This window comes from Oncorhynchus masou, chromosome 27 (assembly GCF_036934945.1).
Source record: "Oncorhynchus masou masou isolate Uvic2021 chromosome 27, UVic_Omas_1.1, whole genome shotgun sequence".
NCBI classification, from domain to species: Eukaryota; Metazoa; Chordata; class Actinopteri; order Salmoniformes; family Salmonidae; genus Oncorhynchus; species Oncorhynchus masou.
The window spans coordinates 50,840,818-50,868,049 of NC_088238.1; the positions used below are offsets into that span (position 1 = coordinate 50,840,818).

The 27,232-nt window shown below is 42.0% G+C and overlaps 3 protein-coding genes and 2 non-coding genes across 6 annotated transcripts in view; 1 reads left to right on the forward strand and 4 right to left on the reverse strand.

The window, feature by feature from the left end:
* The window catches only part of LOC135516357 (DENN domain-containing protein 4C-like), a 51,386-nt gene extending 39,728 nt beyond the window's left edge, over window positions 1–11,658 (reverse strand). Inside the window, exon 1 of the mRNA XM_064940615.1 lies at window positions 11,212–11,658. The gene's annotated coding sequence lies outside the window, so the exon portion shown is untranslated. The remainder of the gene's footprint in view (window positions 1–11,211) is intronic.
* A 3,039-nt stretch (window positions 11,659–14,697) lies between these two features.
* LOC135516360 (HAUS augmin-like complex subunit 6) lies at window positions 14,698–22,509 on the reverse strand. Its single transcript, XM_064940618.1, has 16 exons — window positions 22,052–22,509; window positions 21,758–21,853; window positions 21,594–21,672; window positions 21,349–21,481; window positions 20,666–20,810; window positions 20,245–20,307; window positions 20,045–20,099; window positions 19,758–19,931; window positions 19,271–19,470; window positions 18,912–19,041; window positions 18,684–18,786; window positions 18,506–18,584; window positions 18,081–18,213; window positions 17,626–17,712; window positions 16,645–16,777; window positions 14,698–16,544 (listed from the first exon to the last, which is right to left on the reverse strand). The coding sequence occupies exons 1-16, from the start codon at window positions 22,177–22,179 to the stop codon at window positions 15,781–15,783; spliced, it is 2,502 nt and encodes an 833-aa protein (XP_064796690.1). The 5' UTR covers window positions 22,180–22,509; the 3' UTR covers window positions 14,698–15,780.
* On the reverse strand, window positions 17,305–17,408 carry LOC135516614 (small Cajal body-specific RNA 8). Its single transcript, XR_010451961.1, has one exon. It is a non-coding gene; the product is annotated as a small Cajal body-specific RNA 8 (non-coding RNA).
* LOC135516613 (small Cajal body-specific RNA 8) lies at window positions 18,306–18,436 on the reverse strand. The gene has a single exon (XR_010451960.1). It is a non-coding gene; the product is annotated as a small Cajal body-specific RNA 8 (non-coding RNA).
* Window positions 22,510–22,511: 2 nt separating the features above from the next.
* Window positions 22,512–25,815, forward strand: LOC135516363 (tripartite motif-containing protein 16-like). 2 transcript variants are annotated; one of them, XM_064940622.1, is made up of 7 exons: window positions 22,514–22,628; window positions 22,736–23,365; window positions 23,510–23,605; window positions 23,814–24,104; window positions 24,282–24,441; window positions 24,557–24,616; window positions 24,731–25,815. In XM_064940622.1, the coding sequence occupies exons 2-7, from the start codon at window positions 22,775–22,777 to the stop codon at window positions 25,258–25,260; spliced, it is 1,728 nt and encodes a 575-aa protein (XP_064796694.1). In that variant the 5' UTR covers window positions 22,514–22,628; window positions 22,736–22,774; the 3' UTR covers window positions 25,261–25,815. The 2 variants fall into 2 exon arrangements, with proteins under 2 accessions (XP_064796695.1, XP_064796694.1); XM_064940623.1 differs by having other exon boundaries at window positions 22,512–23,365; window positions 23,814–24,047.
* Window positions 25,816–27,232: the final 1,417 nt, after the last annotated feature.

A 27,232-nucleotide genomic window follows, 5' to 3' on the forward strand; every position in this document is an offset into this window, starting at 1 on the left:
TATAATGATGGTCATTATGGCCAAATAGTTCTATTTCTGTTTCATCAGACATTTCTCCAAAAAGTACAATCTTTGTCCCCATGTGCATTTGCAAACCGTAGTCTGGCTTTTTTTTTAATGGCGGTTTTGGAGCAGTGGCTTCATTCTTGCTGAGAGACCTTTCAGGTTATGTCGATATAGGACTCGTTTTACTGTGGATATAGATACTTTTGTACCAGTTTCCTCCAGAATCTTCACAAGGTCCTTTGCCGTTGTTTTGGGATTGATTCGCACTTGGCTGGTCTTGGCTGATTTCTTTAGATTTTCCCATGATGTCAAGCAAAGAGGCACTGAGTTTGAAGGGAGGCCTTGAAATACATCCACAGGTACACCTCCACTTGACTCAAATAATGTCAATTAGCCTATCAGAAGCTTCTAAAGCCATGACATAATTTTCTGGAATTTTCCAAGCTGTTTAAAGGCACAGTCAACTTAGTGTATGTAAACTTCTGACCCACTGGAATTGTGATACAGTGAATTAATCTGTCTGTACACAATTGTTGGAAAAATGACTTGTGTCATGCACAAAGTAGATGTCCTAACCGACTTACCAAAACTATGGTTTGTTAACAAGAAATTTGTGGAGTGGTTAAAAAACGAGTTTTAATGACTCCAACCTAAGTGTATGTAACCTTCTGACTTCAACTGTATACACAACCACACCTGTCATACAGAGTTAGTGAGAGAGATACGAGCGTATCACAGAAGGAACAAACAGAGTTCACCTACCGAAGAACAGATGCTTCTCTCTCGATAACGGTTTACAGAAAGTTTCAATAGGTTGCAATGACAGGAATCCCATTAACTTAGATTCATGAAACTAAGGCAGAGTTGAAACCCTACACAATTTAGTAAGCCATCTCCTTCCCATTTAGAGTGCTATAATCAAACAATACTTTTGAGCGAACTCAAACAGGATTCAGCAATATCTCCAGGAAGTCAAATAGAACACAAACTAATATCCAGAGGGTCCTGAGAGAGGGCAAAGCAATTCAATTCATATAAACTTGAGGCTCATTCCAGTTCACATAGAAAATATTGCTCTGACAATTAATTCAAAACTACATTCTTTAAAAGACAAGAACAATGTGTTTGTCTCATCCCCATAACATCAAGATATAGATGTTGATTGAATATACGTCAAAATACTTTCATATACAAGATACAACAGCATATTACATATAGCCTGCCCTAATCACATGGTAAGAACCTGCTTTCGTCAATCTGGTGACAGCTTGGACTAATACCTCCATCGTGCAGGACCCATGTCTCCCTCAAGTGCCACTCCATGGTTATAGTCTGCCTAGAGCTTGTGGCAAAGCAGCGGCCCTGCCACCTGTCATCACAGAGTGGTGTCTGTCTGCGCCACAGAGCTGGGACAAGGTTGCAACAAAACTCCCATATGAAAGGAAATGGGAGTTTGCCTGTTTTGAGTCGGATGGAATTCCCCCCCCAAACACACAAAAATGAAGTCAAATATTAACTTCAGTGATCTACAGAGCTCCGTCTTGTCTACACATGACACTTACAAGTGACTTCTGCTCTCATTGAAAAAGACAGGTCTAGGTGCACAAAAGTGGCTTTGTGGTCTGATTATGTTCAGAACTGGCTGACCACTTCAGGTGGTGGGCAGGGATTCATTGTGTGCGGATTTCTTCTCAGTCTGAACACAATTAGGCTACCAAAAGCGCATCCAGTGGCCGATGTCATCAGCACTCCTCCCAAAAGTCTCCCGAAAACATGTGTTTTTGGGACCAAGGCACCTTTTCATTATAACGTTGCTTCAAATGCTAGCCAGCTAGCTAAAATTTAGAGAAAAAAAATGGGGAGGGGGGCTAGTTATGGTAACCCGTTTGCTATCCCTTTAACGTTGCTTGCTAGCTAGTTACAGAGGTTAGCTGGCTAGTTAACACGACAATCACAACTGATGGCAGTAGCTAACATATTGTGCCTATTCCACCGTTAATAGAACGCATACTGGCACTTGATATAGAGCGGGAAAAGGGAATCTGGTCACTGTGGACACATTCAAAATGTACAGTACAAGTCAAAAGTTTGGACACACCTACAAGGGTTTCTTTATTTTGACAATTTTCTACATTGTAGAATAATAGTTAATACATCACAACTAGGAAATGACACATGGAATCATGAAGTAACCAAAAAGTGTTAAACTAATTCAAAAATATGTTATTTTACATTCTTCAAAGTAGCCACCCTTTGCACACTCTTGGTATTCTCTCAACCAGCTTCACCTGGAATGCTTTCCCAACAGACTTGAAGGCGTTCCCACATACGCTGAGCACTTGTTGGCTGCTTTTTCTTCACTCCGCGGTCCAACTCATCCCAAACCATCTCAATTGGGTTGAGGTCAGGTGATTGTAGAGGCCAGATCATCTGATGCAGCACTCCATCACTCTCCTTCTTGGTCAAATAGCTTGGAGGTGTGTTGGTTCATAGTCCTAGTATCATTTGTTTTTCAACTGGACTAAGTGCAAACTATGCCTATCACTGCAGAATGCTGTAGTAGCCATGCTGGTTAAGTGTGCCTTGAATTCTAAGTAAATCACTGACAGAATCCCCAGCAAAGCACCTCCACAGATTACACATGCAGGGATCATACATTCACCTACTCTGCGTCTCACAAAGACAGCGGTTGGAACCAAAAATCTCACATTTGGACAAAAAGGACATATTTACCAGTCTAATGTGTATTGCTTGTGTTTCTTGGCCCAAGCAAGTCTCTTCTTATTGGTGTCCTTTAGTAGCAATTCAACCATGAAGGCCTGATTCACGCAGTCTCTGAACAGTTGATGTTGAGATGTGTCTGTTACTTGAACTCTGTGAAGCATTTCTTTGGGCTGCAATTTGTGAGACTGGTAAACTCTAATGAACATATCCTCGGCAGCAAAGGTAACTCGGGGTCTTCCTTTCACGTGGTGGTCTTCATGAGAGCCAGTTTCATCATAGCGCTTGATAGTTTTTGCGACTGCACTTGAAACTTTCAAAGTTCTTGACATTTTCCGGATTGACTGACCTTCATGTCTTAAAGTAACGATGGACTGTCCTTTTTCCTTGCTTATGTGAGCTGTTCTTGCCATAATATGGACTTGGTCTTTTACCAAATAGGACTATCTTCTGTATACCTCCACTACCTTGTCACAACACAACTGATTGGCTCAAAACGCATTAAGGACGAAAGAAAATCAACAAATTAACAAGGCTGCCCCTGTTAATTGAAATGCAATACTGCCAACTACCTCATGAAGCTGGTTGAGAGAATGCCAAGAGTGTGCAAAGCTGTCATCAAGACAAAGGGTGGCTACTTTGAAGAATATCAAATATATTTTGATTTGTTTAACACTTTTTTGGTTACTACATGATTCCATGTGTGATTTCATTGTTCGTTTTGATGTCTTCAATATTATTCTACAATGTAGAAAATAGTAAAAATAAATAAAAACCCTGGAATGAGTAGGTGTGTCCAAACTTTTGACTGGTGCTGTCGGTGTTGATGCATGACACATTTGGAACACTAAAGCTGCATGAACTGTCAAGTCTAGACACGGATAACAGGCAGCAATCAGCCAACAATTCCACCGATGCGCAGGTAAAGAGGTTAACATCGAATAGCTTATTGAAACTATTTGCCAGAGGCAATAAGCCTCATCTGCAATTTGCAGCAAAAAGGGAAAACAAATCTGGCTACGTAGATGGAGAAAATAACGCAGCCATCCAGCAGAATGGGAAAACAAGAAGCTGAGTGAAAACCCACATGACTGGGGAAAAGAGTGATTCAAACGTACTCCATGGGCACCACCTGTTTTTCAGTGCAAGCAACATGTTGACTCAACTCCTGATGTTTTTTCTCCTGCTCTGGGTAACCAAGTGCAGTCCGACAAAGACTAATACATTACACAGGGTTTCCAAAACTCGGTCCTGCACGTTTTGGTTTTTGCCCAAGCACTGCGCAGTTGGTTCAAATAATCAAATCTTGATGAGAAGTTGGCTATTTGAATCACTTAAAATAAAGAGCTGTGTTTCATGTAGGCTTAGCCTGGCGTGATGTTTTGATAACCATGTAAATCATTAGGACAAGGTGACTTATCAATATATCGCCAGCAAGCTTCTGCACGTCATCTCTAGCTGACACCTTTGCTAACAGGTATTGTGTCGATTTAAAACTTGCACAAGACAGTTAACAGAATTGTCCATTTAAGACATGGTTTTCAAAACGTCACACCAGGGTAAGCCTACACGAAACACAGCCCTTATTTTAAGTGTCTCTAAAATCCCCTATGGGAAAATTTTATGAAATTGGAACCATTTCCCTGTTTGACCGCTAGGTTTTATGGGTATTATGACTCATACTGTGGTACTCTATGACAATGTCATATTCCTAAGTCTTCCAGGTCCTAGTGATTATCCAATTTCACGTCGGAGCATCATCTGATTTCAACAGACAAGCAGAGTATACACAACCGTTGAGAAATAGAGCGGCAGAACAATCAATTCTATGCAAGACAAGCTTGTAAACTTCCCTCGCACCAATTCTATGTAAAGCTGTGTCAAAAACTGAGTTTCTCCAAGGCAATTTCATGATGCATATCATGCAGGCATAAGAGCACAATAACACAAATATGTTTTGTCACATACCAGACAGTTGCAGGGAATTGTGTTGTTTTACAGAGTCAGCCATAGTAGTAGGGCACCCCAGTGCAAATTAGGGTCAAGTACCCTGCACAAGGGCACGTTAACAGATTTTTCACCTTGTCGGCTCGGGTATTCGCACCAGCAACCTTCCGGTTACTGGGCCAACACACTAACCGCTAGGCTACATGCCACCCACAAGTTCAATACAATAGGCTACATTACAGTGCATATAGAGTTGAAGTCGGAGGTTTACATAGGATCACCACTTTATTTTAAGAATGTGAAATGTCAGAATAATAGTAGAGAAAATGACTTATTTCAGCTTCTATTTCTCCAATACCTTGACATTGTTGTCCTTAAGCCATTTTGCCACAACTTTGGAAGTATGCTTGGGGTCATTGTCCATTTGGAAGACCCATTTGTGACCAAGCTTTAACTTCCTGACTGATGTCTTGACATGTTGCTTCAATATATCCACATATTCCCCTTCCGCATGATGCCATCTATTTTGTGAAGTGCACCAGTCCCTCCTGCAGCAAAGCACCCCCACAACATGATGCCGCCACCCCCGTGCTTCACAGTTGGGATGGTGTTCTTCAGCTTTCAAGCGTCCCCTTTTTCCTTCAAATATAATGATGGTCATTACGGCCAAATAGTTATATTTTTGTTTCATCAGACATTTCTCCAAAAAGTACGATATTTGTCCCCATGTGCAGTTGCAAACCATAGTCTGGCTTTTTTTTATGGCGGTTTTGGAGCAGTGGCTTCCTTCTTGCTGAGTGACCTTTCAGGTTATGTCGATATAGGACTCGTTTTACTGTGGATATAGATACTTTTGTACCGGTTTCCTCCAGAATCTTCACACGGTCCTTTGCTGTTGTTCTGGGATTGACTCGCAATTTTCGCACCAAAGTACTTTCATCTCGAGGAGACAGAACGCGTCTCCTTCCTGAGTGATATGACAGCTGCGTGGTCCCATGGTGTTTATACTTATTCATCTGTACAAACAATAGTACGCGTGGTACTTTCAGGCATTTGGAAATTGCTCAAGGATGAACCAGACTTGTTGATGTCTACAATGTTTTTTCTGAGGTCTTGGCTGATTTCTTTAGATTTTCCCATGATGTCAAGCAAAGAGGCACTGAGTTTGAAGGTAGGCCTTGAAATACATCCACTGGTACATCTCCACTTGACTCAAATGATGTCTGTTAGCCTATGAGAAGCTTCTAACGCCATGACATTTTCTGGAATTTTCCAAGCTGTTTAAGGGCACAGTCAACTTAGTTATTACACAGAAGACAGTGAATGTTCCTGAGTGGTCAAGTTACAGTTTTGACTAAAGACTACTTGAAAATCTATGGCAAAACCTAAAAATTGTTGTCTAGCAATTTTCAACAAGCAATATGATGGGCAGTAATGGGCAAATGTCACACAATACAGGTGTGGCAAGCTCTTAGAGGCTTGCCCAGAAAGACTCACATCTGTAATCGTTGCCAAAATGTGCTTATACAAAGTACTGACTTAGTGGTGTGAACACTTACGTAAATTAGATATCTGTATTTAATTTAATACATTTGAAAAAAAATCTAAAAACATGTTTTCACTTGGTCATTATGGGATATTTGTGTGTAGATGAGTATATATATATAAAAAATTATTCAATTTTGAATTCTGGCTGTAACAACAAAATGTGGACTACGTCAAGGGGTATGAATACTTTCTGAAAGCAATGTAACTACTAAAGTCGGGACAATACCAATAATATTGTTTTCCATGGCAAAATGAAAAGAACTACACAGACCAAACTCTTTGGTCCTTTAAAACCCTCCTGTGTAAAATATAGTCTACTATAACTTGGGAAACTCTGGATGACAACAATGATGTACGTAGAACGCCATCTCTAAAGAGTCTTGTAAAGAGAGATGTCAATAGAACCTGACAATGTTCACTTGTCTTTCTACCCTTCTTTTCACTCATCAGTCAGCAGCTAAAAGCAGGTTCTCTGTGTCAGTGTTCCATTCTAAGACGGCTTGGTTACCATCTGAAAGTTGGGCACTATGAAATATAGTACTGTTGCATTGATGTTTATAATGCACTTCATGTCAAAGAATTCGTATCGCCAAAATATCCAACAAAAGACATGCTTTACATACAAGCCTGATAAAATGGTAGCACTGCGAGGCGTGACGTTGTCTTCTGCCCATGAGAGTAGTGTTGGCTGTAGGAGAAACAGAATAAATACAAGGCTAACAAACCCTCTTGATCATCGGTCTGACGTATTTTTATTTAACCTTTATTTTACTAGGCAAGTCAGTTAAGAACAAATTCTTATTTTCAAATCACGGCCACGGAACAGTGGTTTAATTGCCTTATTCAGGGGCAGAATGACAGATTTTTACCTTATCAGCTCGGCGATTCGATCCACCAACCTTTCAGTTACTGGCCCAACACTAACCACTAGGCTACCTGCTTATGATGACTATAAGCAGGAAACAGGGAGAGAAAATGGGAGGGAATGCGTTTTTAAAAGGCTAAAATATACTTGAAAAAGGCTTAATTACAATATTTATAATTGAATAGCTCTGGTGCCATTATAATACTTTGGGTACTCATTAACAGGTGAAAGGCAGCGGATAAGAATCCCACAGTGGAAGCTGAAGAGTGAAGGAAAGCTCAGCTGAAACGTCAAGACTCACTGCCTCCTTCCTCAAGCGTGACGGGCGGCCAGACAAAAAGCAATGTTTCCACAGGGAAGTGAAGGGAGAGGGGAAACACTCACTGCCCTAACTACACTGACAGACGAAGCACCCAGATCCATTGAAAGATCAGAACAAAAAGATTGCAGAGACATCCGAGTCAGAGGAAATGAATAGGTCACCTGAGAAGACACCAAAGAATGGATTCTTTCAATTATCCTTTGCAAAGTTGGACGAGTAGGCCCATCTCCATTTATAAATGACCTCCTGACTGTGTGTGATGTGCACGTCTTATTTAGAAAACTGAAGGCATGTGCTACAGTGTCAATACTGCACTGAGGCTTCAGGTGAATTGAGGCCTATGTCGTCTATAGAAACATGAGTATTGGGATGCAAAATCTTCAAACTAAGTGTAGGACTAAATTAAAATACGATATTTAGAAAACAAGGCCATTTTAAAAAGTTAAAGGCAAAACATAAAGCTTTGTTGTGAGCACTAGAATACCAATGAATTCTAACTCCACTTGGCCAAACTAAATTCCCTCATTGGAACTATTGCTGTAACTCAATTAAGAGACTGAAACCATATTCAGATTATCTTCTGCTTCACACGGAACGAACCACAATATCAATTTCCTCTGTGGCACATCTGAAACACACAGAAACAGCGTGGACCTAAACAGCATGCTGAAGTGAAGCATATAAACGGTATCATAGGTAGGCCTTTTCCTGCGAAAAAGAACTAAGTACATGCTGTACAAATTAATTATTACTTTTTCAACATTGTATTTGTCAGAGGATGGGCAGTGCCATGGAGGCCAGCTCCATTTTGAAGTAGTCAATTCTTCTACTTCTATGAGTTGGTAAACAAACTAAGACTGTGCACTGCCCCCTGGAGTGTGTTGGAGTGTGTTGTATGAACAGGTACCAAAGCCACGGTTGGCAATTTACTGCCACATGCAGTTATGGAATGTTTGCTCAAGAGTATAATTCAGTATAATTCATTGGCTGAACACTCCTGATGACCTGGATGGAATTATGTGATACTTTCTTTACCCATCAGAAGTCCCACCAAATTTTAAAAAATTTAAGTTCTCAATGGTGTTGCCCATGCTAAAAAATGATTTTTGGCACTAGAGTCCTCTATCCATCTCTATGTTTGAGCCCTGTTCGTTGTTGTTCCCTATATAGAGTGTGGAGCTCTCTTTTATTTTCAAGTTTTCTACTCCACCAGCACCTCGCCTATATAGGTGTGTGTTTCTTTTTCTTCAAGGTTGATGTTCCCTTGCCAGACTGCTTCCTTATTTTCCCGTCACCTGACACAGATCTCCTGGCACCTAGTTGAAATATCTAATTTACCTACAGTATCAGTCAAAAGTTTGGACACAGCTACCTCATGAAGCTGGTTGAGAGAATGCCAAGAGTGTGCAAAGCTGTCAAGGCAAAGGATGGCTACTTTGAAGAATGTCAAATACATTTTCATTCGTTTAACACTTTTTTGGTTACTACATGCTTCCATGTGTGTTATTTCATAGTTCTGTCTTCACTTATTTCTACAATGTAGTAAATAGTAAAAATAAAGAAAAACCATTGAATGAGTAGGTGTGTCCAAACTTTTGACTGGTACTGTATGCACGAAGACACACCCAACTGGGTCCATGACCCAATTAGTCATGGCATAACATTGAATGTGCCAAAACATACTCCAATACCCACTCAGTCACAAGTTCTCACAACAGACACACTAGTAAGTACTATGGCACCACTTGCTAGAGAGCAGCATTTCATTGCATTCCATAGCGGTTGGCCTGAAACAATATTCAAGATAGAAATCTGAATAGATTGTGTAATTCATTGTTTCCCATGCACAGAGACAAGTCAGATTATGTTCCTCCTCACAAGAGTATAGTCTTATTTTAGGGAATACTGTGCCACAAACTGCATTGCTAGTAAAATGCCTGAGATGACACACACCCAAAAATTGTTTGTAGAGGTGCTGACTAACAAAGAATAAACTGTAGAAAAATAAAGTCACACTTCATATATGGTCCCAACAATTTCATGTGTTAATAATTTAACATAAAAAAAAATACAAAAAATATCAACATTTCGGCAATGCAGCACCAATTAAACCATTCAATTCGGTAGCATATAGAGCAGGGATGGGCAACTGGCGGTACGGCCTGCGACCCCCAAATCAATTTCCCCCTTATATAATAGCAAAATCTCTCCACCCATGGAGTAGTGTAAAATTGTAGCAAATTTGTTTTAAAACTGCAACATTTTCTCTATGCCCCATGGCAAAATGTGTAAAATGACAGGAAATTAACTCTAAAACAAAATTACACTTAGGGCCTCAAAAGGCTGGGGCCTGCTCTGACTGCATGAGTGAGTATGGATGTGGGTACGCAGACCCGCGAGCCACTGTGGGCCTCATAATGAGTTCAAATTTTTTTTGTGGCCCCCACCTGCATCAAAGTTGCCCATCCCTGATTTAGAGGGTGAGACTTTCTTTTAGCACAAATGCATTGCTACCCTAATGGAAACCAAAATGTGGCTACAGTAACCTGTGGGGAAATACCATTCTTTGCCCTGCTGGAACTAATGCCATAGACAACTGGCACAGAGACGCCATCAAATCAAACTTTACTTATACAGCACATTTTAGACATGAATGCAAACGCAATATTCTTCACACAATTATTATAATATTTTTTTAACTATAAAAATAAACTGAAATATGTACTACAAAACACAAGAGGATAAAAAAATAACAAAAACAGAGACTAAAAAAGCACCCTAAGGAAAAGCAAAGCTAAAAAGGTGTATCAAGATCTCTTAAATATGTCCACAGTTTTGGCCCTCAGGTTGCCATGGCAGACACACATGGAGACCCGCTTAGAAGTAGGGAGGAAGGAATGACACATTCTGTTTGTCACTGCAGCACCACAGTTGCTTGCTGGCAATCAGTCAAGTGCTGAGCAACATATATTGTATGTGAGCACCTTGGCTTGCAGGAACCTGTAGGTTACAGAGCGTCATTGACAGACATTTAATTCTTAGTCAGGGTCACACAAACGCAGACAGACATTGCAAATTCAGTAACAAAAGTCCACTTAGGCTCAGCCTAAACTGAGGTCCACACTTTGAATGACATGTAGTAGAGACTTATGGAAACACTAGGCTACTACAAGTGCTCTCTGCATGTTTGTTTTTTTAGGTCCATTACTACATTTAATGTTTCCCAGTGGAGAATGGTATTTGTGAAAAACAAGTAAAAGTTATATATTTTTAAAGCAGTTATAGTATGAGTGGTGGTTGTTTCATTTGATAGTATATTGTTGGAATTGATCTTAAGACTTTCTTGCTGGAAAAGCGAGGCAGATATTTCAAAAAACAATGGTTTTGCCTGACAATAGACTACCTGAGCGTTGACACACCAAAGGCCTACAGGAGAACCTCTCTCACGGTATAAGGGGCCTAGAGGGGGCGGGGGAAGTATTACGTTCCAACTGTTGCATCGTAGCCTATGGCTTTATTATAAAAGTAGGTCAACATTTGATCACTGAAAACAAAGCATTTCATTCTCAATAAGAGACAGCCCGTCTATGTTGCGCAGTAAAAAAACAATTACGCAGACACCGGGCTCTAGCAATACATTCACGCAAAGGATTTCAATTTAAATGTTTGAAACATTGCATATCGTTACTGCATCATAAAGTAACAGTTTATTAACACAAAGTTAAAGCGCATAGAACCCTAACAAAAACAAACTTGCTTTAGCTCCCTAACCAGAAGAGGCAGACAGTGCTGTAATACTTACCAGCTGTTTACAACACTACAAGAGACAATTTTGACATGTAGGCAACTTGCAGCTTTCACTCGCTCGAGTTATTCCGATCCAGTTTTAGATTACAAAACCACCACTGAAGGCACAAAGTGTCCGAACTTCGATAATCCTTGGAAACTTTGTCACACTTGTTCGCTGAAGTATAGCTTGTTCACGACACTCTTATCGGTAGCTGTCGGTGCAAGCAGTCGCCATGTTTGCGTTTGGTCACACTTTAGTGAGCAATTATTTTTAATCTTTACACCGCTGCATTAGACAGAATGAAACCGCCCAGATAGTGACTGGCACTCAGATGACAAACCCTCTCTGCCTTTTTCCAACCGCCTCTTAAAGCCAGTTTATGCTTGATCTGAAAATGTGGTCGGAGGCTTCGTATGGCGGGTGTGACGCAATTGCGGAGCATCCAGCGGCCAAATCAAGCTCTGTACCGCATCGCTGTGCGCCTATCAAATTGTGCAACAATGCTGAGGGCTCTGTACAGCTGCATTGACATGATTGGTTGACGCTAGGTGGGGGCGGGAGGTCATGTACAAACACAAACTCATTTCCTTGACAACTTCCTTCACAACAGCTCTTCTCTGCTCCACGAAGCGCAAAAAGTATGTTTGCTTTGACTTCTGCGGAGGCGCATTTACTGTATGGTCACTGTAGATGTCAGCTTGACAATGTAAGGCTAATGCCCCTACCCCCATGTGAAATGTAATGCATGATGTCTTGACACCAAAATATTGTAGGCTGCAAATTCAACAGGTGTTATCGAGTGCTATAGTATTTGACATTTTTTGACAATATATTTTATATACAAGCTCCCTTAGTCAGTTTGGGTGTTATATAGCCAATACTAGGTCTACTGTATAAATAAGCAATTTTTCAAAAATCAAGTAGGCCCATATTTCATGAATTGAAAAATCCGATCAGAATTCATCCAAAAATAATCCAATGATTATTCTGGATAACGTATATAGTTTCCCATGACTAAATGTTCTTACTGATGAGACCCTTAAAACCTTAAGAAGCTGAAATATTTCACTTTTATACATTCCCCAATCGCTAGAAAAATGGGACTGAATTAATACTGAACAAACATATAAACAGAGCACGTAAAGTGTTGGTCCCATGTTTCATGAGCTGAAATAAGAGATCCAGAAATGTTCCATACGCACAAAGCTAATTTCTCTCAAATTCTGGACACAAATTTGTTTATATCCCTGTTAGTGAGCATTACTCCTTTGCGAAGATAATCATCCAACTGACAGGGGGCATATTAAGAAGCTGATTAAGCAGCACGATCATTACACAGATGCACCTTGTGCTGGAAACAATAAAAGGCCACTCTAAAATGTGCAGTTTTCGTCAAACACTGTCACAGATGTCTCAAGTTGAGGGAGCGTGCAATTGGCAAGCTGACTGCAGGAATGTCCACCAGAGCCATTGCCAGAGAATGTAATGTTAATTTCTCTAACATAAGCCGTCATTTTAGAGAATTTGGCAGTACCTCCAACTGGAAGCTCATCTGCTTGGTCGTCGTCCTCACCAGGGTCTTGACCTGACTGCAGTTCTGCCACGCAACTGAATTCATTGGGGAAATGCTCACCCAATGGTGAAAAAAGTATCAAATTGTCATACTAAAAGTAAAGATACCTTAACAGAAAATGAAAACAAAGTTATCCAGTAAAATACTTATTTGATTTTACTCAAGTAGTATTTGGTTTTAAATATATGTAAATGTAATTGCTAAAATATATTTAAGTGTAAAAAATATATATATATTCCTTAATACACTGAACAAAAATATAAATGCAACATGCAACAATTTCAAAGGTTTTACTGAGTTACAGTTCATATAAGGAAATCAGTCAATTAAAATAAATTCCTTAGGCCCTAATCTATGGATTTCACTTGACTGGGAATACAGATATGCATCTCTTATAGAACAAGACTTGTTCACAGATACCTCAACAACCACAAAGTAGGGGCGTGGATCAGTAAACCAGTCAGTATCTGGTGTGACCACCATTTGCCTCATGCAGCAGGATACATATAATTTGAATAGTGTTGATCAGACTATTGATTGTGGCCAGTAGAATGTTGTCCCACTCCTCTTCAATGGCTGTGCAAAGTTGCTGTTAAATTGGCAGGAACTGCAACACACTGTTGTTCACGTCAACCCAGAGCATCCCAAACATGCGCAATGGGTGACATGTCTGGTGAGTTTGCAGGCCATGGAAAAACTGGGACATCTTCAGCTTTCAGGAATTGTGTACAGATCCTTGCGACATGGGGCTGAACAGCACAACACTGGGCCTCAGGATCTCTATAAAATGCAATTGCTTTCATTGTCCGTACCTAATGCCTGCCCATATCCCGACTGCTGCCATGGGGCACGAGAGTATAGTCTTATTTTAGGGAATACTGTGCCACAAACTGCATTGCTAGTAAAATGCCTGAGCTGACACCCAAACATTTTGACATCTTTGACATCAGCAAATCTCTCGCCCACACCATCTGCCCGGTAGTTGAAACCGGGATTCATCTGTAAACACACGTTTCTGTAGAAGGTGAGCATTTGCCCACTGAAGTCGTTTATGACACCGAACTGTAGTAAGGTCAAGACCCTGGTGAGGATTAGCATGCAGATGAGTTTTCCTGAAACAGCTTCAGACAGTTTGTGCAGGAATACTTCGGTTGTGCAAACCCACAGTTTCATCACCTGTCCGGGTGGCTGGTCTCAGACAATCCCGCAGGTGAAGAAGCCGGACGTGGAGATCCTGGGTTGGTGTGGTTACATGTGGTGTGTGGTTGTGAGGCCGATTGGACACACTGCCAAATTCTCTAAAACAACATTGCAGGTTTAAGGTTTGAGAAATAAATTATCTGGCAACAGTTCTGGTGGACATCCCTGCAGTCAGCATGCCAATTGCACGCTCCCTCAAAACTTGAGACATCTGTGGCATTGTGTTGTGACCAAACTGCTCATTTTAGTGTCGATTTATTTCCCCCTGCACAAGGTACACCTATGTAATGATCATGCTGTTTAATCAGCTTCTTGATATGCCACACCTGTCAGGTTGGCAACGAACTGCTCACATCCCGGTTACATAAATTTGTACACAAAATGAAATACGTTTTTGTGCATATGGAAAATTTGTGATCTATTTCAGCTCATGAAACACCTTACGTGTTTATATTTTTGTTCCGTGTATTAAGCAAAGCAGACTACACACTTTTCTTGTGTTCTTACATTTACGCATAGTCAGGGGCACAGACCAACATCATTTAAAAACAAAGCATGTGTTTAGTAGGTCACCAGATCAGAGTCAGTAGGGATGACCAAGGATGTTCTTTTGTGAATTAGACCATTTTCCTGTCCTGTTAAGCATTGAAAATGTAACAAGTACCTTTGTGTGTCAGGGACAATGTATGAAGTTAAAAAGTACATTTATTTAGGAATGTGAAGTAAAAGTAGTCCAAAATAAAATTCTGAAGTAGATATCACCCAAAAAACAACTTACGTTGTACTTTAACAACACTATGCTCACTGGCATACTGAAGTTGTGTGCTCTTCAATGACTAATCCTGGTTTCCTGGTACCAGGCAGACAGCGTGTATGACGTGGGGGAGCAGTTTGCTGATGTCAACTTTGTGAACAGTGCCCCAAGATGGGCAGGTGTAAACTACAGACAACACAATTGCATTTTATCGATGGGAATTTGAATCCAGAAATATCTTGACAAGATCCTGAAGCCCATTGTCGTGCCATTCATCCGCCGCCATCACCTCATGTTTCAGCATGATAATGCACAGCTCCATGTCGCAAGGATCTGTACACAATTCCTCTAAGCTGAAATTGTCCCAGTTCTTCCATCGCCTGCATACTCAGACATATGACAGCATGTTCCAGTTCACTCCAATATCCAGCAACTTCACACAGCCATTGAAGACGAGTGGGACAACATTCCACAGGCCACATTCAACAGCCTTATCAACTCTGTGAAGGAGATGTGTCGTGCTGCATGAGGAAAATGGTGGTCACACCAGACACTAATTGGTTCTGATGCACATCCCTATTACTATGTTATCTGACCAACTGATGCATGTCTGTATCCCAGTTATGTGAAATCCATAGATTAGGGCTTAAGGAAATCAGTCAATTGAAAAAAAAAAAAATGCATTAAGAACTGTAACTCAGTAAAATATTTTAAATTATTGCTTCAGGGTAGTTTAGATGATTGAACCCCCAATAACTCCATGCAAGTGTAAACAAGGCCTTTACAAGCCCAGGAACTGAATCCCAAAAAAGATTGGTAACAATTTAATTCATTTAACAATATACAATTCATGTTTGTTTATTCTCACCCATCATATGTCATCTTAGACATAAAAAAATATTTAAAACTTGTTTCCATGTTAGTTTCAGACCATGTTAGATTGGCACACATATGTACAAATATTTTAATTGCATGTGCATTGAAATTAGTTAGCCTTAATTGTGAAAAAGTAAGAAACTAGAAGACTGCTCAGAAAATATATAATGTGGAGACACTACAGGTCGTCTATGGGGGAGAATGTGAACAGTTGCGGGAGGTTATACTGCCCTGTTCTTGGCGGTGAGGGGCTCTCTAGAGTGTCCAGATCCAGGGAAAAGACCTTGTCCGTCACTTCCACTGTGGCTGAGGTCTCCAGTGTTGCTGCCATCAGCCAGTCTCTGGCGTCCAGGCTCCTCTTGTCATGCTGTGAGAGAGAGGGCTCTGGCGCCCCCTGGCGGTGGTCCATGAAAGAGGCCTCTCCAAAAGCCTGCTGGATCTTGTCCAAACGCCTGCGTGCATCCAGCAGGGCTGGCTCAGTCTCTGTGGGGAGATAGGGGATGTGGGGGAGGAGCAGCTCTTCCTCCTCGGTGTTGGATATGTCCCTGGAGTTAATGGAGGTCAGGAGGCTGCTGTCGTTGCCCGGCAGCTCGGGAAGTGTCTCCTGATCTATACTGTACTGCTCGGGGAACACCTCTTGGTTGATGCTGAACTGGACCACGTTGTTGTTGCTCAGGCTATTGAGGGCCTCCATGTTGGAGGAGTCCCAGGACAGGGTGGACATGAGGGAAGCCTGCTGGGGGGCTGCAGTACTGCACCCATTGGTGGGATCCAGGCTTGTGCTCAGGGAGGAAAAGTCGTGGCCAAGGGAGGCCTCATGTACCTCGCTGAGGGGCATGAGGCACCCACGGATGTCGTCGCAGTCAAATGTAGCAGACAGGCAGGCCTTCTGAGCCTCCCCTTCCTCCACCGCCCTTCGCCAGGAACTCTTCACATCCAAAACTGAGGGGGGGTGAAAACATTGCTCCTCTGACCAACAAAAGGCAAAATTGAAGAGAGCATTCTGCCTTTCAAATTACATCAAATAAGGTCCAATACTCACTCAAACTCTCTGGGGTGCGTGGAATCTGCTTCCTGGTGGAGAAAGGGTCTTCGCCAAGAGTATCGAGTATGTCTCCCAGCTCAAGTCCTCGTAAACTTATGTTGCCAGGGCTGGGGGTCACAGCCTCCGCAAACTAAAAACGCACACAAACAGTAAGGAATTGAAAATGCTCCATGCATGCATGGCATGTTAAGCAACATGGTACAGACAATACCAGTCATACACAGATCAGTGGGTTAGAACAGAAATTTTCCAATCGTGCTGAGCAGAACCCCTAGTTATTTAGTTACGTTCCAGTGTTCCGACCAGCATTAATACAGTTCTGAACTGGTTCAAACCCCCAAAAGGTAATGGTTCAAATAGTTATTTTTTACCATTTAAAATCAGTTTTTACATTTAGCCAATCATTAACTCCACCAATTAGCATGGACAGAGCAGCTTGCTATGGAACATGCAAGCTAGTTGTTTACATGCTCGATGAACAGTTAAGTGCAAGGCACGTGATGTGAGGGTGTGGATAGAGTGAAAGAGGGGTGAACATTGAGGGGGCTTGGCTTAAAGCGCTGAGCATCATGACATGTGAATTGGAATGGTTGTCATTATTAGCATCCTAATTTCACTGAATTCCCAAAACCAGTTCCAACCCCTGATGCAGGTATGGATTGTCTGCTCCGTATCTCTCCATTGAGATTTCACGCAACTCGCCCCGGTCTTCAGAGAGCAGGTATGCTATAGGGAAAGCTAGCGACGGTCAGAGCACCCCAGGGGCGGCAGGGTAGCCTAGTGGTTAGAGCGTTGGACTAGTAACCGGAAGGTTGCGAGTTCAAACCCCCGAGCTGACAAGGTACAAATCTGTCGTTCTGCCCCTGAACAGGCAGTTAACCCACTGTTCCCAGGCCATCATTGAAAATAAGAATTTGTTCTTAACTGACTTGCCTGGTTAAATAAAGGTAAAATAAAAAATAAATATGGAAACTGTACCCGATTTGCTAAGTTGTCCAACTCAGAGTCAAGGATCTGAGCCTTTTTCTTCACTGCAGACACACAAGGAGTCTTCCTTACACTGGCCTATAAAGAAACAGAATGGTCACATAGGTGATTATCATACCCTGATGAAGACAGCTTGGCTGTCGAAACGTTGGTAATTACATTTTTGCATCTGAGCTCCTAGAGTGTGCAGCTCTTTTATTTTCAAGATTTCTACTCCGCGAGCCAGCACCTCGCCTAAAGAGGTGTGCATTTATTATTTTTCTTCTAGATTACCTGTGATTAGACATGTACATAAATTAGGGACATATTTTGGTATTCAGGGGTGACTAAAAGGCCAAAAGCCTTTAAATCTAAAAAAAACAGATTTATACATTGAATGAGCTAAAACAAAGCCTTAAAATATATATTTTTAAAGCCAATTAGGATGCCTATTGCACATCACCTACCGGCAGGTGGCTTGGTGAGGGAGCTTCGGCAGGGACATCCAGAGGAGATTCACAAAGTGCAGGGAGGGGAGTCAGTGGGAAAATGGCCACACGAGGAAGAGATGCAATCATCTCAACAGCTGGAGGGTAGAAGCTGTAAAAAATAAAAAAAGAGACCTGTTATAAAGACATTCTGTGGATCAAATGATGTTGGAGATTTGGTTAGAAAAAACAAGACTGGATAACGGTTGTCTGCTCCGTATCTGTCCATTGCGATTTCATTCAACTCGCCCTGGTCATCAGAGAGCAGGTATGCTATAGGGAGGGCTTGTGACGGACAGAGCACAGCTCAGGACTGACCAGGTATCTGCCTCCCAACAACAGAGGAATCAGAATACTAGTTGCCCATTAGCAATGAATGCAAGGCAAGCAGAGTTTTAATATACCTTTTGAGGGTATAATCCATTGTGGTAACGGTCTCCATTGGAACAGAGTCAGTCGCCACAGGCTTCTCCTCAGGAAATTCTAAGTTATGAAACCACCACAAGGTACCACTTGTTAAAATATTCAGTTAAACAATAAAAGCAACTTAGAAGTGGAAATATTTTGTTTTGCTTTACTCACCGGGTAGATTGGCCGGATACTGAGAGAAGATGCTGGATTTGAAGCTGGCGTCGGTGGCTGGCTCAAAGGACAGAGGAGCCATGGGGAACAGAAAGTCCAGGGCCTAAAGGGAGAGAGAGAGAGAGAACAGACCTCAGTCAGATTTGAATAGCCCTGGCCTAGGCAGTAGGGGCTGTTGCTGGACAAAGCCATTTAATACATCCATGTCAAACCAGAAAAGGCACTTACAGGATCCTCGTTGAGGAACGAGGTCAGCGGCGTGCGTTTCAAACAGTCCGCCCACTTCCGGTCCCACTCCGCCTCCAACTTTCTGATGAGGCTCTTCACCTCGGGAATTTCTTCCTTTGAAATCCTCTTCCTGTAAAGAGAAAGACAGTGGGATGCAGTGATGCCCGAGAGAACCGAGCTTGACAGTTTAAAATAGCTATTAATACTGTCCAAGATGGATTTAAATTGCTGCGGTTTTGTGTTAAAAGACAACGAATTACAAACATGTTAAATGCTGCTACGCAATTCTACCAGTAATACATAAACTGGGTAGTAGTTCCCCAACAAGCAAGCCTCTGCAATAGCAGTTTGTAGCCCACCTCATGACTCGGAGATCCTCCATGGCGCGGGCCATCTGTAGGTTCCTCTCCTGCAGGTGCAAGGGGTGGAGCTGGGCAATGGGGGTGTGTCCTGCCACCCGGGTCCTTTCCTCCTCTAGGAGGACCAGAGCCTGGTGGAGCAGCTCCAGCATACGGAGGATGTTCAGCTGGCCTGCCTCGTAAACACTGCCCACACTCGACTGGCGAACACACAGAACTTACTTAGTGATAAACACTAGGGCAGTAACCACACCACTCAGAAAGTTCCACTTATTTGTAGCATTTCCAGTACTAGCATACCTGATTCAATCAGTTAACTTAATGACCATTTATTAGTTTCATCGGTTGTGCTAGCTCTGGAACATATCAAACACGTGGAACAGCTGGGGTTACTTGAGAGGTTTGGGAAACATTGCACTGACATATGGACTAGGTTCCAAATGCACCATCCCCCGCTAAGCTAAAAAGGCATTTTTGCACGTCTCACCAGGTGGCATAACTGCTCTATCCGCTCTAGCAGAAGCCGGGGGATTTTGAGGGCAAGGTCCGTCCCGTCCAGGGTGTACTGGTCCACATCTCCCCTGATGACACTCTCCACCACCCGCCGCTCCTCCTCCAGGGTGGACAGCACTCCGTCCATGGACGACCACAAGGAGCGCACCTTGGGTGTGTTCAGAGGTGAAATGGTCAGACTATTGCACATATAAATGTTATGAATGTCCATTTCTAATCATGTTATACAAACTATAAGTCATTTATAAAATGAAGGAAAACCTTCTGAATCTTGTCAGCTTGAGGGGTTCCCTCCTGTTCAACTTTCTTGTGACGCCTGCACAGGGGAAATACCTTTATTTTACCAGCTGCCATTGATAATTAGCACTTGGTGTATGTTTGATACAAAAAAAATGTACATCTCAACTACAGTCCCAAAAAATATATACTTAAAAAAAGGGTAGATGGAGACTCATACATACTTATGCAAATCATCATACTTTGCATCTTCAGCCCTCCAATCTCTCAAAGACTTCACTCGAGACCTACAATTGAGAACAGATGTAGAATGGCCAAAACAAGGCACATTTGAAAAGAAACAGTTGACTGGCAAAGGCAAGACATTCACCTCAGGGCATACAAACTCCAAACCTCTGTGACCACTTGTTTTAAGAGGGTGGCTTGATGATTACTTGCTCATCATTTGCACCTGTGCCAATTCACCAGAATCACAACACATCTAACCAATTAAATTAAATTAAATATATATATATATATATATATATTTTTTTTTATCTAACCAAATTAGTCTCAACAACAATTTGACACTTATAGGCATTGTAAACGCCAGTGTATCTACAAACACATCCAATGCCTGTGGTTTGTGTAGTAGCCATGACTTACTGGGCCTGTCTCTGGTACTCCTGCAGCATCAGGTCCTGTTCCACAGCTCCTCTCAGGAATCTGGTCTTGACCAGCTGAAACCGCTTCAGCGCCATTTCCACAGAAGAGGCAGGGGCTGCCGCTGCCTCTGGGACCCATGTGCCATCTAACACACATTGGCTGCGTTCACACAGGCAGCCCAATTCTGATATATTTTCTTCACTAAAATTGGTCTTTGACCAATCACAGACCATTCATATCAGTTTTTTTCATCTGATATCAGAATTGGGCTGACTGAAAATACCCACTAGCCAGGTTTCCATCCAATTGATGACAAAGTGATTATTGTAAAATATGCACATTTTTCCACCAGAGATGTTTCCATCAAAATTACTTCTTGCGGATAAAAAAAAAACATTTCAAAAAAGTCTGTGCGTGATGACGTAGTGCACATAAAATAACTTTGCAGTCAAATCCCCATGTACCAAAAAAAATACAAGTTAAATTGGTTTGCTTCACATTTACCTCTACCGATGGTTGTCACAACAAACAAAAAAATGTGCGTTATATAGCGAATATGCCCACTGTTAATGGCACGTGCACTCTAACAATTTAATCCATTTTAGAATAAGGCTGTAACATAACAAAATGTGGAAAAGTCAAGGTCTGAATACTTTCCGAATGCACTGTATAGGTCTTACTACCTGTTGAAAATGTCTTCATCTCATGCAACATGACATGATTGGCTAGATGGAGCATAAGGTTGACGAACTTGGGTCCACCAGGCGAGAGGAATAGTGACGCCACCACTTTGGGAACTGTGCTCCCCTGCTCATCCTGAAAGCACAGATAAAGTTCAAACACTTTAGACCTGTTGACCAGACAGTAGTCTTCTGCAACAAGTAGGTCAAATCATGCACATCTGAAAGAAGACATGTCAAATCCTTACCATTAGATCTCGCAGCCAAGCACAGGTCACCTTACGGAATTCGGCATCTGCTTTGTGGTCCAACACTGGCCAGCAATGCCTGCATACAAGACCCAGCATTTTACATGATTGCAAAAAATGGCAAATGTGTGAAGAGAAACAAGCCGGGACTGGGACCATCATACCTGTATGCATCGTGGAAGCGTGCGGGGTTGAGTTTTTCTAACAGGAAATTGGTAACTATGTAGAATGCGTCCTTGTTTGGTTTGTCAAACATATTGCTGTTGGTGAGAAACTGGTGTCAAAACAGGCTTCTGACTGAGCTGAGAGAATGGAGTCGTTCTACCTATGCCTATTATTTTCATTGTCATGACATCGCCAGTTTGTCTCACTGGATTGAAACAGGGTTGCAAGATTGATGTTGATACTGTCAACGCTAACTGTTAACGTTAGCAGTTACCACAACAGTCAATACTTACGGTCCAAGAATGATGTGTTTAACATTGGCTTTGCTGGCTCCTGATGATAGTGCGACTTCGGGTTGAAATCCAAGACCCACAAGAGACCACCACAGATATTTACCATTCGTTCTCTGAAGAGTCGACATTCTTCCAGCAAGCTGACAGTTTTGAGATCTAAAAGTGATCTGCTAGCTAGCAGAAGACTGAAACATACGATGCAACTAAATTACCGGTAGCTAACTAAATTGTCTAGCTAGTTAACGTTAGTTGGGCAGAAAGCGAACATAGCTAGCGATAGTAACTAACGTTACCGTCGTCGAATTCCAACAAATACAATTGCCGTAAAAAAAAAATAAAGCATGTACACCATACAAATGTAGGTACTCGACATTACGCATGCCAACTTCGATGAATGTCTTCTTCAAACCGCCAAATATTTCAAGAAGAAAAGAAATAGCCGGATGCTGATCTGCATACTTCCTGTGTTGCGCATAATTTTGTCCCCTACAGATCTCGGATTGATCCTTCGCTGCTAGTCGATTCAACAATAAGAACACATTTGAATTGTCATATCTTGAATTGATAATCACGACTGGTAAAATGTGTATTATTGAATTGGAATTAGACTAGTTCAACTAGGTGGCTGGGATATATTTTAATCGTCTAGCTGTCTAGATTAATTCACGTTTTGTTTGTATGTAGCATTACTGCCGGGGTGTGTCTTTGTGAGTGATCGGTGAAATGGCTGAGCAGGGAGTTCTCCTGGACCAGGGCCAATTCTGCTGCTCTATCTGCCTGAATTTACTGAAAGAGCCGGTCACTATCAACTGTGGACACAGTTACTGTAGCAACTGTATTGAGGACTCCTGGGATAAGGATGACCCAACGGGTGTCTACAGCTGTCCCCAGTGTAGACATACCTTCTCCCCAAGGCCTGCTCTGATGAAGAATAGCTTGCTAGCCATGGTGGTCGGGAACATGAAGAAGACAGGGCTCCAGGCTACTTCTCCTACTCTGTGCTTTGCTGGACCTGGAGATGTGGAATGTGATTTCTGCAATGGGAGAAAGCAGAAAGCTCTCAAGTCATGTCTGGTGTGTCTAGCCTCTTACTGCGAGACTCATCTCCAGCCTCACTATAATGTAGCTCCATTGATGAAGCATAAGCTGGTCAAAGCCACCACACAATTACAGGACAATATCTGCTCTCATCATGACAAACTGATGGAGATTTTCTGCCGGACCGACCAGCAGTGTATCTGTTATCTGTGTACCATGGATGAACATAAAGGCCATGATACAGTCTCAATCACTGCAGAAAAGACTGAGAAACAGGTGAGAATCAGAGCTAATCTTAGTTATTGTGATGAAAACAACATGGGAAAAAAACATCACATGTAGATAGGCATATGAGGCAGATTTGCATTGTCAAATCGCATCAATGCCATGTAGCTCAATAAAGTGTTTTTTTGTCCACAGAAGCAGATAGGGACAAGTCAGCAGAAGGTCAACCAGAGAGTCCAGGAGAGGGAGAAAGAGTTGAAGGAACTGCAACAGGCTGTGGAGTTTCTCAGCGTGAGTATTGACCAGAGGAGATTAACCATGTCATCTTTGTTGCAGTCGTGTTGGGCAGATCATATGATCCCAAACCGCCTGGAGAAGCGTTTGATATCTCAGGAACCACAATGATATGATATTGCAATCTTCTGAGGCCCCAAGTCAGAGAAATAGAATAGACTTTTTAACATGAAGCCATCTCTTGTCTACATGTGTGTTTTAACAGCGCTCTGCACAGGCAGCAGTGGAAGAAAGTGAGAGGATCTTTACAGAGTTGATTGACTCCATTGAGAGAAGGCGCTCGGAGATGAAGGAGCTGATCGTAGCCCAGGAGAATTCAGCTGTGAGTCAAGCTGAAGCCCTCATGGAGCGTTTGGAGCAGGAGATCACTGAGCTGAAGAGGAGAGAGATTGAGCTGGAAAAGCTGACACACACAGAGGATCACATCCATTTCCTGGAGGTAGCTTCACTGAGTGACCATCTGTCTGTTATTGCAAAAGGAACTCGTTATTCTGGGGTGGGTTTACCAAAGCCTTTATAGCTAGCTAAAGTAGTGAGTAGTATGTTATTTATATAGTTAGCGGACTTAGACTTATGTCTCTTGTAGAGTAGCAAAGTGCTTCATTTTAGGAATTTGTTAGTTCACACACAAGATTGACTGTCAAACATCCATACAAATTAATTCTCTCTGCAGAGTTATCAGTCTCTCGCCAGTCCCAGTGTATTTTCAGACTTGCCCACCATCGATGTCCGTCCTCTTCAGTACTTTGAGGATGTGAGTGAGGCTGTGTCTAACCTCAGAGAGAAACTGGAGGGCATCTTGAAGAGAGAATGGTGCAGAATCTCCACCAGAGGTAGGTTAGAAAGTAGAGTTCCATCTGCATACTTTGATGACATTGAAGTTCTAGCCTACACTTCATTATATTGTCTAATCATAACACTTTCACTGTGTGTGAATGTGCATTTCAGTGAATCTAGTGGATGTTCTACACCCACCCGAGCCCAAGACCAGAGCCGACTTCTTACAATGTGAGTGCAATTGCTAACTGTTGTACTTTCAATGATACTCGCCACAAACCCTGAGATACAAGTAAAGAGGGGGACTCATATCATGTTTTTATTTCTTAATTTCTCTTCCCTCAGATTCATGTCGGCTCACCCTGGACGCAAACACGTTATACAGACAACTCTTTCTGTCTGAGCGGAACAGAAAGGTGAAACTGAAGCGCAAAGGCTACTCCTACCACAGTAGTCCAGACAGATTCACTCAATTGTGTCAGGTGCTGTGCAGGGAAGGTCTGTCTGGGCGCTGTTACTGGGAGGTGGAGTGGAGTGGGTGGAAGATTTATGCAGGCGTTTCGTATAAAGACATCAGCCGATCTGGGCCTGCAGATGATTGTCAATTTGGACACAATGACAAGTCCTGGAGTTTAGAGTGCTGTAGTAATGGTTACTTTTTCCGACATAATAATGTAAAGACTGAAGTGGCACGCCCTCAGTCCTCCAGAGTAGGAGTGTACCTGGATCACCAGGCGGGCACTCTGTCCTTCTACAGTGTCTCTGACACAATGACCCTCCTCCACAGTGTCCAGACCAGATTCACGCAGCCCCTCTATCCTGGGTTCTGGCTTCATTGCTTTAAGACCACAGCTGAGTTATGTGAGTTAGACTAGAGTCTTATGTCAGTGATGCTTTACTCTACTATTCAGTGAGTTGTTTATCAGATATAAAACTTTCCTTCTATGAATCTCAGAGGATTGACTCTCACGGATTGAGCTCTCGGTAGTCTAGATAGAATTTGAGGTTATTTTCCCCAAATTGTAGGATGTTTAAAATCAAGTAGTCAAGTTAATCAAATGTCTGTGTTAGTCAGACAATCCATATCACTAGTGAGATTTTACTTCTGGAAGTATGTATTAGGGCAGGCAATACATTGTTTTCAGAATGATCTCTGAACTTGACATGTCTGTGTGTTATTGCGTATTCTATGTCAGCAATTTTTATGTAGGCTACTGTGCATATGTTGCAGTCAGCGTTTTTGCCGGTATATTCAATTGGTATTTGTCCTAGAACTCATGTTGCATCATGTTACAGGTCCCCTCGAGGTCCATATTATACCAATAGTTTTTCAATCAACTGAAGTAAGTAGTTTACTGAGCCCTTATTAACTCAATATTGACAATGCTGAAGCAAATGGAAACTGATAAATAAACTGCGTATTTGTTGAACATCTGATTAGCGTACTACTTCTTAAACCTTCAGAGCCTCCTAATGTCACGAGAGCAATCAGTCGTTGGTGTCATATTTACATTTGAGTCATTCAGCAGATTATATTATCCAGAGCGATTTACAGTAGTTTGCCTTGTTTCACAGCCTGAGGAGAACTGGAACCACTCTGGGCCCAGAACCTACATGATTTGAAGTTGTTAAATGGTCTTCTGACTTAGCTGGTAGATTCCTTTCACTGGCCAGATTACTTGAAAGCTCAGGTGTGCAAGCAGGCGTTTGTGCAGATAGACTTCTGCTAGACCTAATGAGCCCTTCGCTAAAAACTTTAGTGGCTTCTGACTTCAATTCAACACTGGATCATTTCTCAATGGTTGTCATTACAGGAGATCCAAGCTTTTTCTCAGAAGGTGAAAGTACGAGGATGTTTGGACTCATCAAGCTGCCAGAGGATACAGTCTCTTTCAGATTGTTTTTCTCTGCTAGGGAGTCTTCCAGAAGACCACCAACACTATCCCTTGAAGCGGGGGAGAAAAAAATGGACTTTCGATTTCTCGAAGCACATCCATTGTTCTTTTACTCTCCTCCCTGGCATTCTCTGGAGTTGACCATAACAGCCATGACCTCTCCTGTCGACAGTGCAAGAGAAGCCTCAATGTCCACATTCTCCTTAGATGGATTGGTTTTGGCTTGAGACGCAGCCTGTCCAGTGACTCCAAATTTCCGCAACTTGGCACAGATAACAGACACCAGCTTCTGGGCGGCCTACATGGCATATTGCCTGCCAGTGTCACACAACACTGGTCTTGATTTACCTGAGCTGGAACAGGAGATGATCAGTGAGATGTCAGAGTTCACCTGACTCACAACATCTCTGACCACAGATCTGGTCAATGCAGGTGAGCCAGAAGAGCAGGATTGATCACCCAGCGTTTGGAGAATTGTGGCCTCTGTGATCCCAAAGAGGGCATTCAGAGGATCTGTCAGTTGAACGTCTCCTCGATGTGCCCTCTGCAACGACGTCTGGGAACTTCAAAACAAACACAAGAATTGATCAATCTTGATGAATGTTTACATATTGATCTCTACAAATAAATACTTTAAATTCACCTAAATCACAATAATTGTAATATTTAGTTCTCTAAAGATGTGGTGTCTGCCTTCTTACTTTACCATAAAAACAGTTGTTCTTTAGCTTTTCATTATTAGAACTGTCATATGCTAGATTTCAGGGTGAGGATTTCTTCCGCTATATGGGAAACTGTTTTCACTCTATTCCCATTATATTTTGTTTTAATACAAAAAAAGAGCATGATATTTATTTTTAAGAGGCTGTGGTGTGAAGTGCTTAGTTAGTCAATATGATAAACTTCATGTCCAACTTTCTATCAAATAATCACATCAAATGTTGACAGATAA

Bases quoted from the DNA above. Each gene is read 5' to 3' on its own strand.
- LOC135516363 (XM_064940622.1), top strand. From the start codon at position 22,775: ATGGCTGAGCAGGGAGTTCTCCTGGACCAGGGCCAATTCTGCTGCTCT. The intron at 24,105-24,281 runs GTGGGTTTACCA...TTCTCTCTGCAG, and splicing joins AAGGAACTCGTTATTCTGGG to AGTTATCAGTCTCTCGCCAG. The intron at 24,442-24,556 runs GTAGGTTAGAAA...TGTGCATTTCAG, and splicing joins GTGCAGAATCTCCACCAGAG to TGAATCTAGTGGATGTTCTA.
- LOC135516360 (XM_064940618.1), bottom strand. From the start codon at position 22,179: ATGTCGACTCTTCAGAGAACGAATGGTAAATATCTGTGGTGGTCTCTT. The intron at 18,214-18,505 runs GTATATTAAAAC...TATTTTTTACAG, and splicing joins ATGGATTATACCCTCAAAAG to CTTCTACCCTCCAGCTGTTG. The intron at 16,545-16,644 runs GTGAGTATTGGA...ACCCCCCCTCAG, and splicing joins ACGCACCCCAGAGAGTTTGA to TTTTGGATGTGAAGAGTTCC.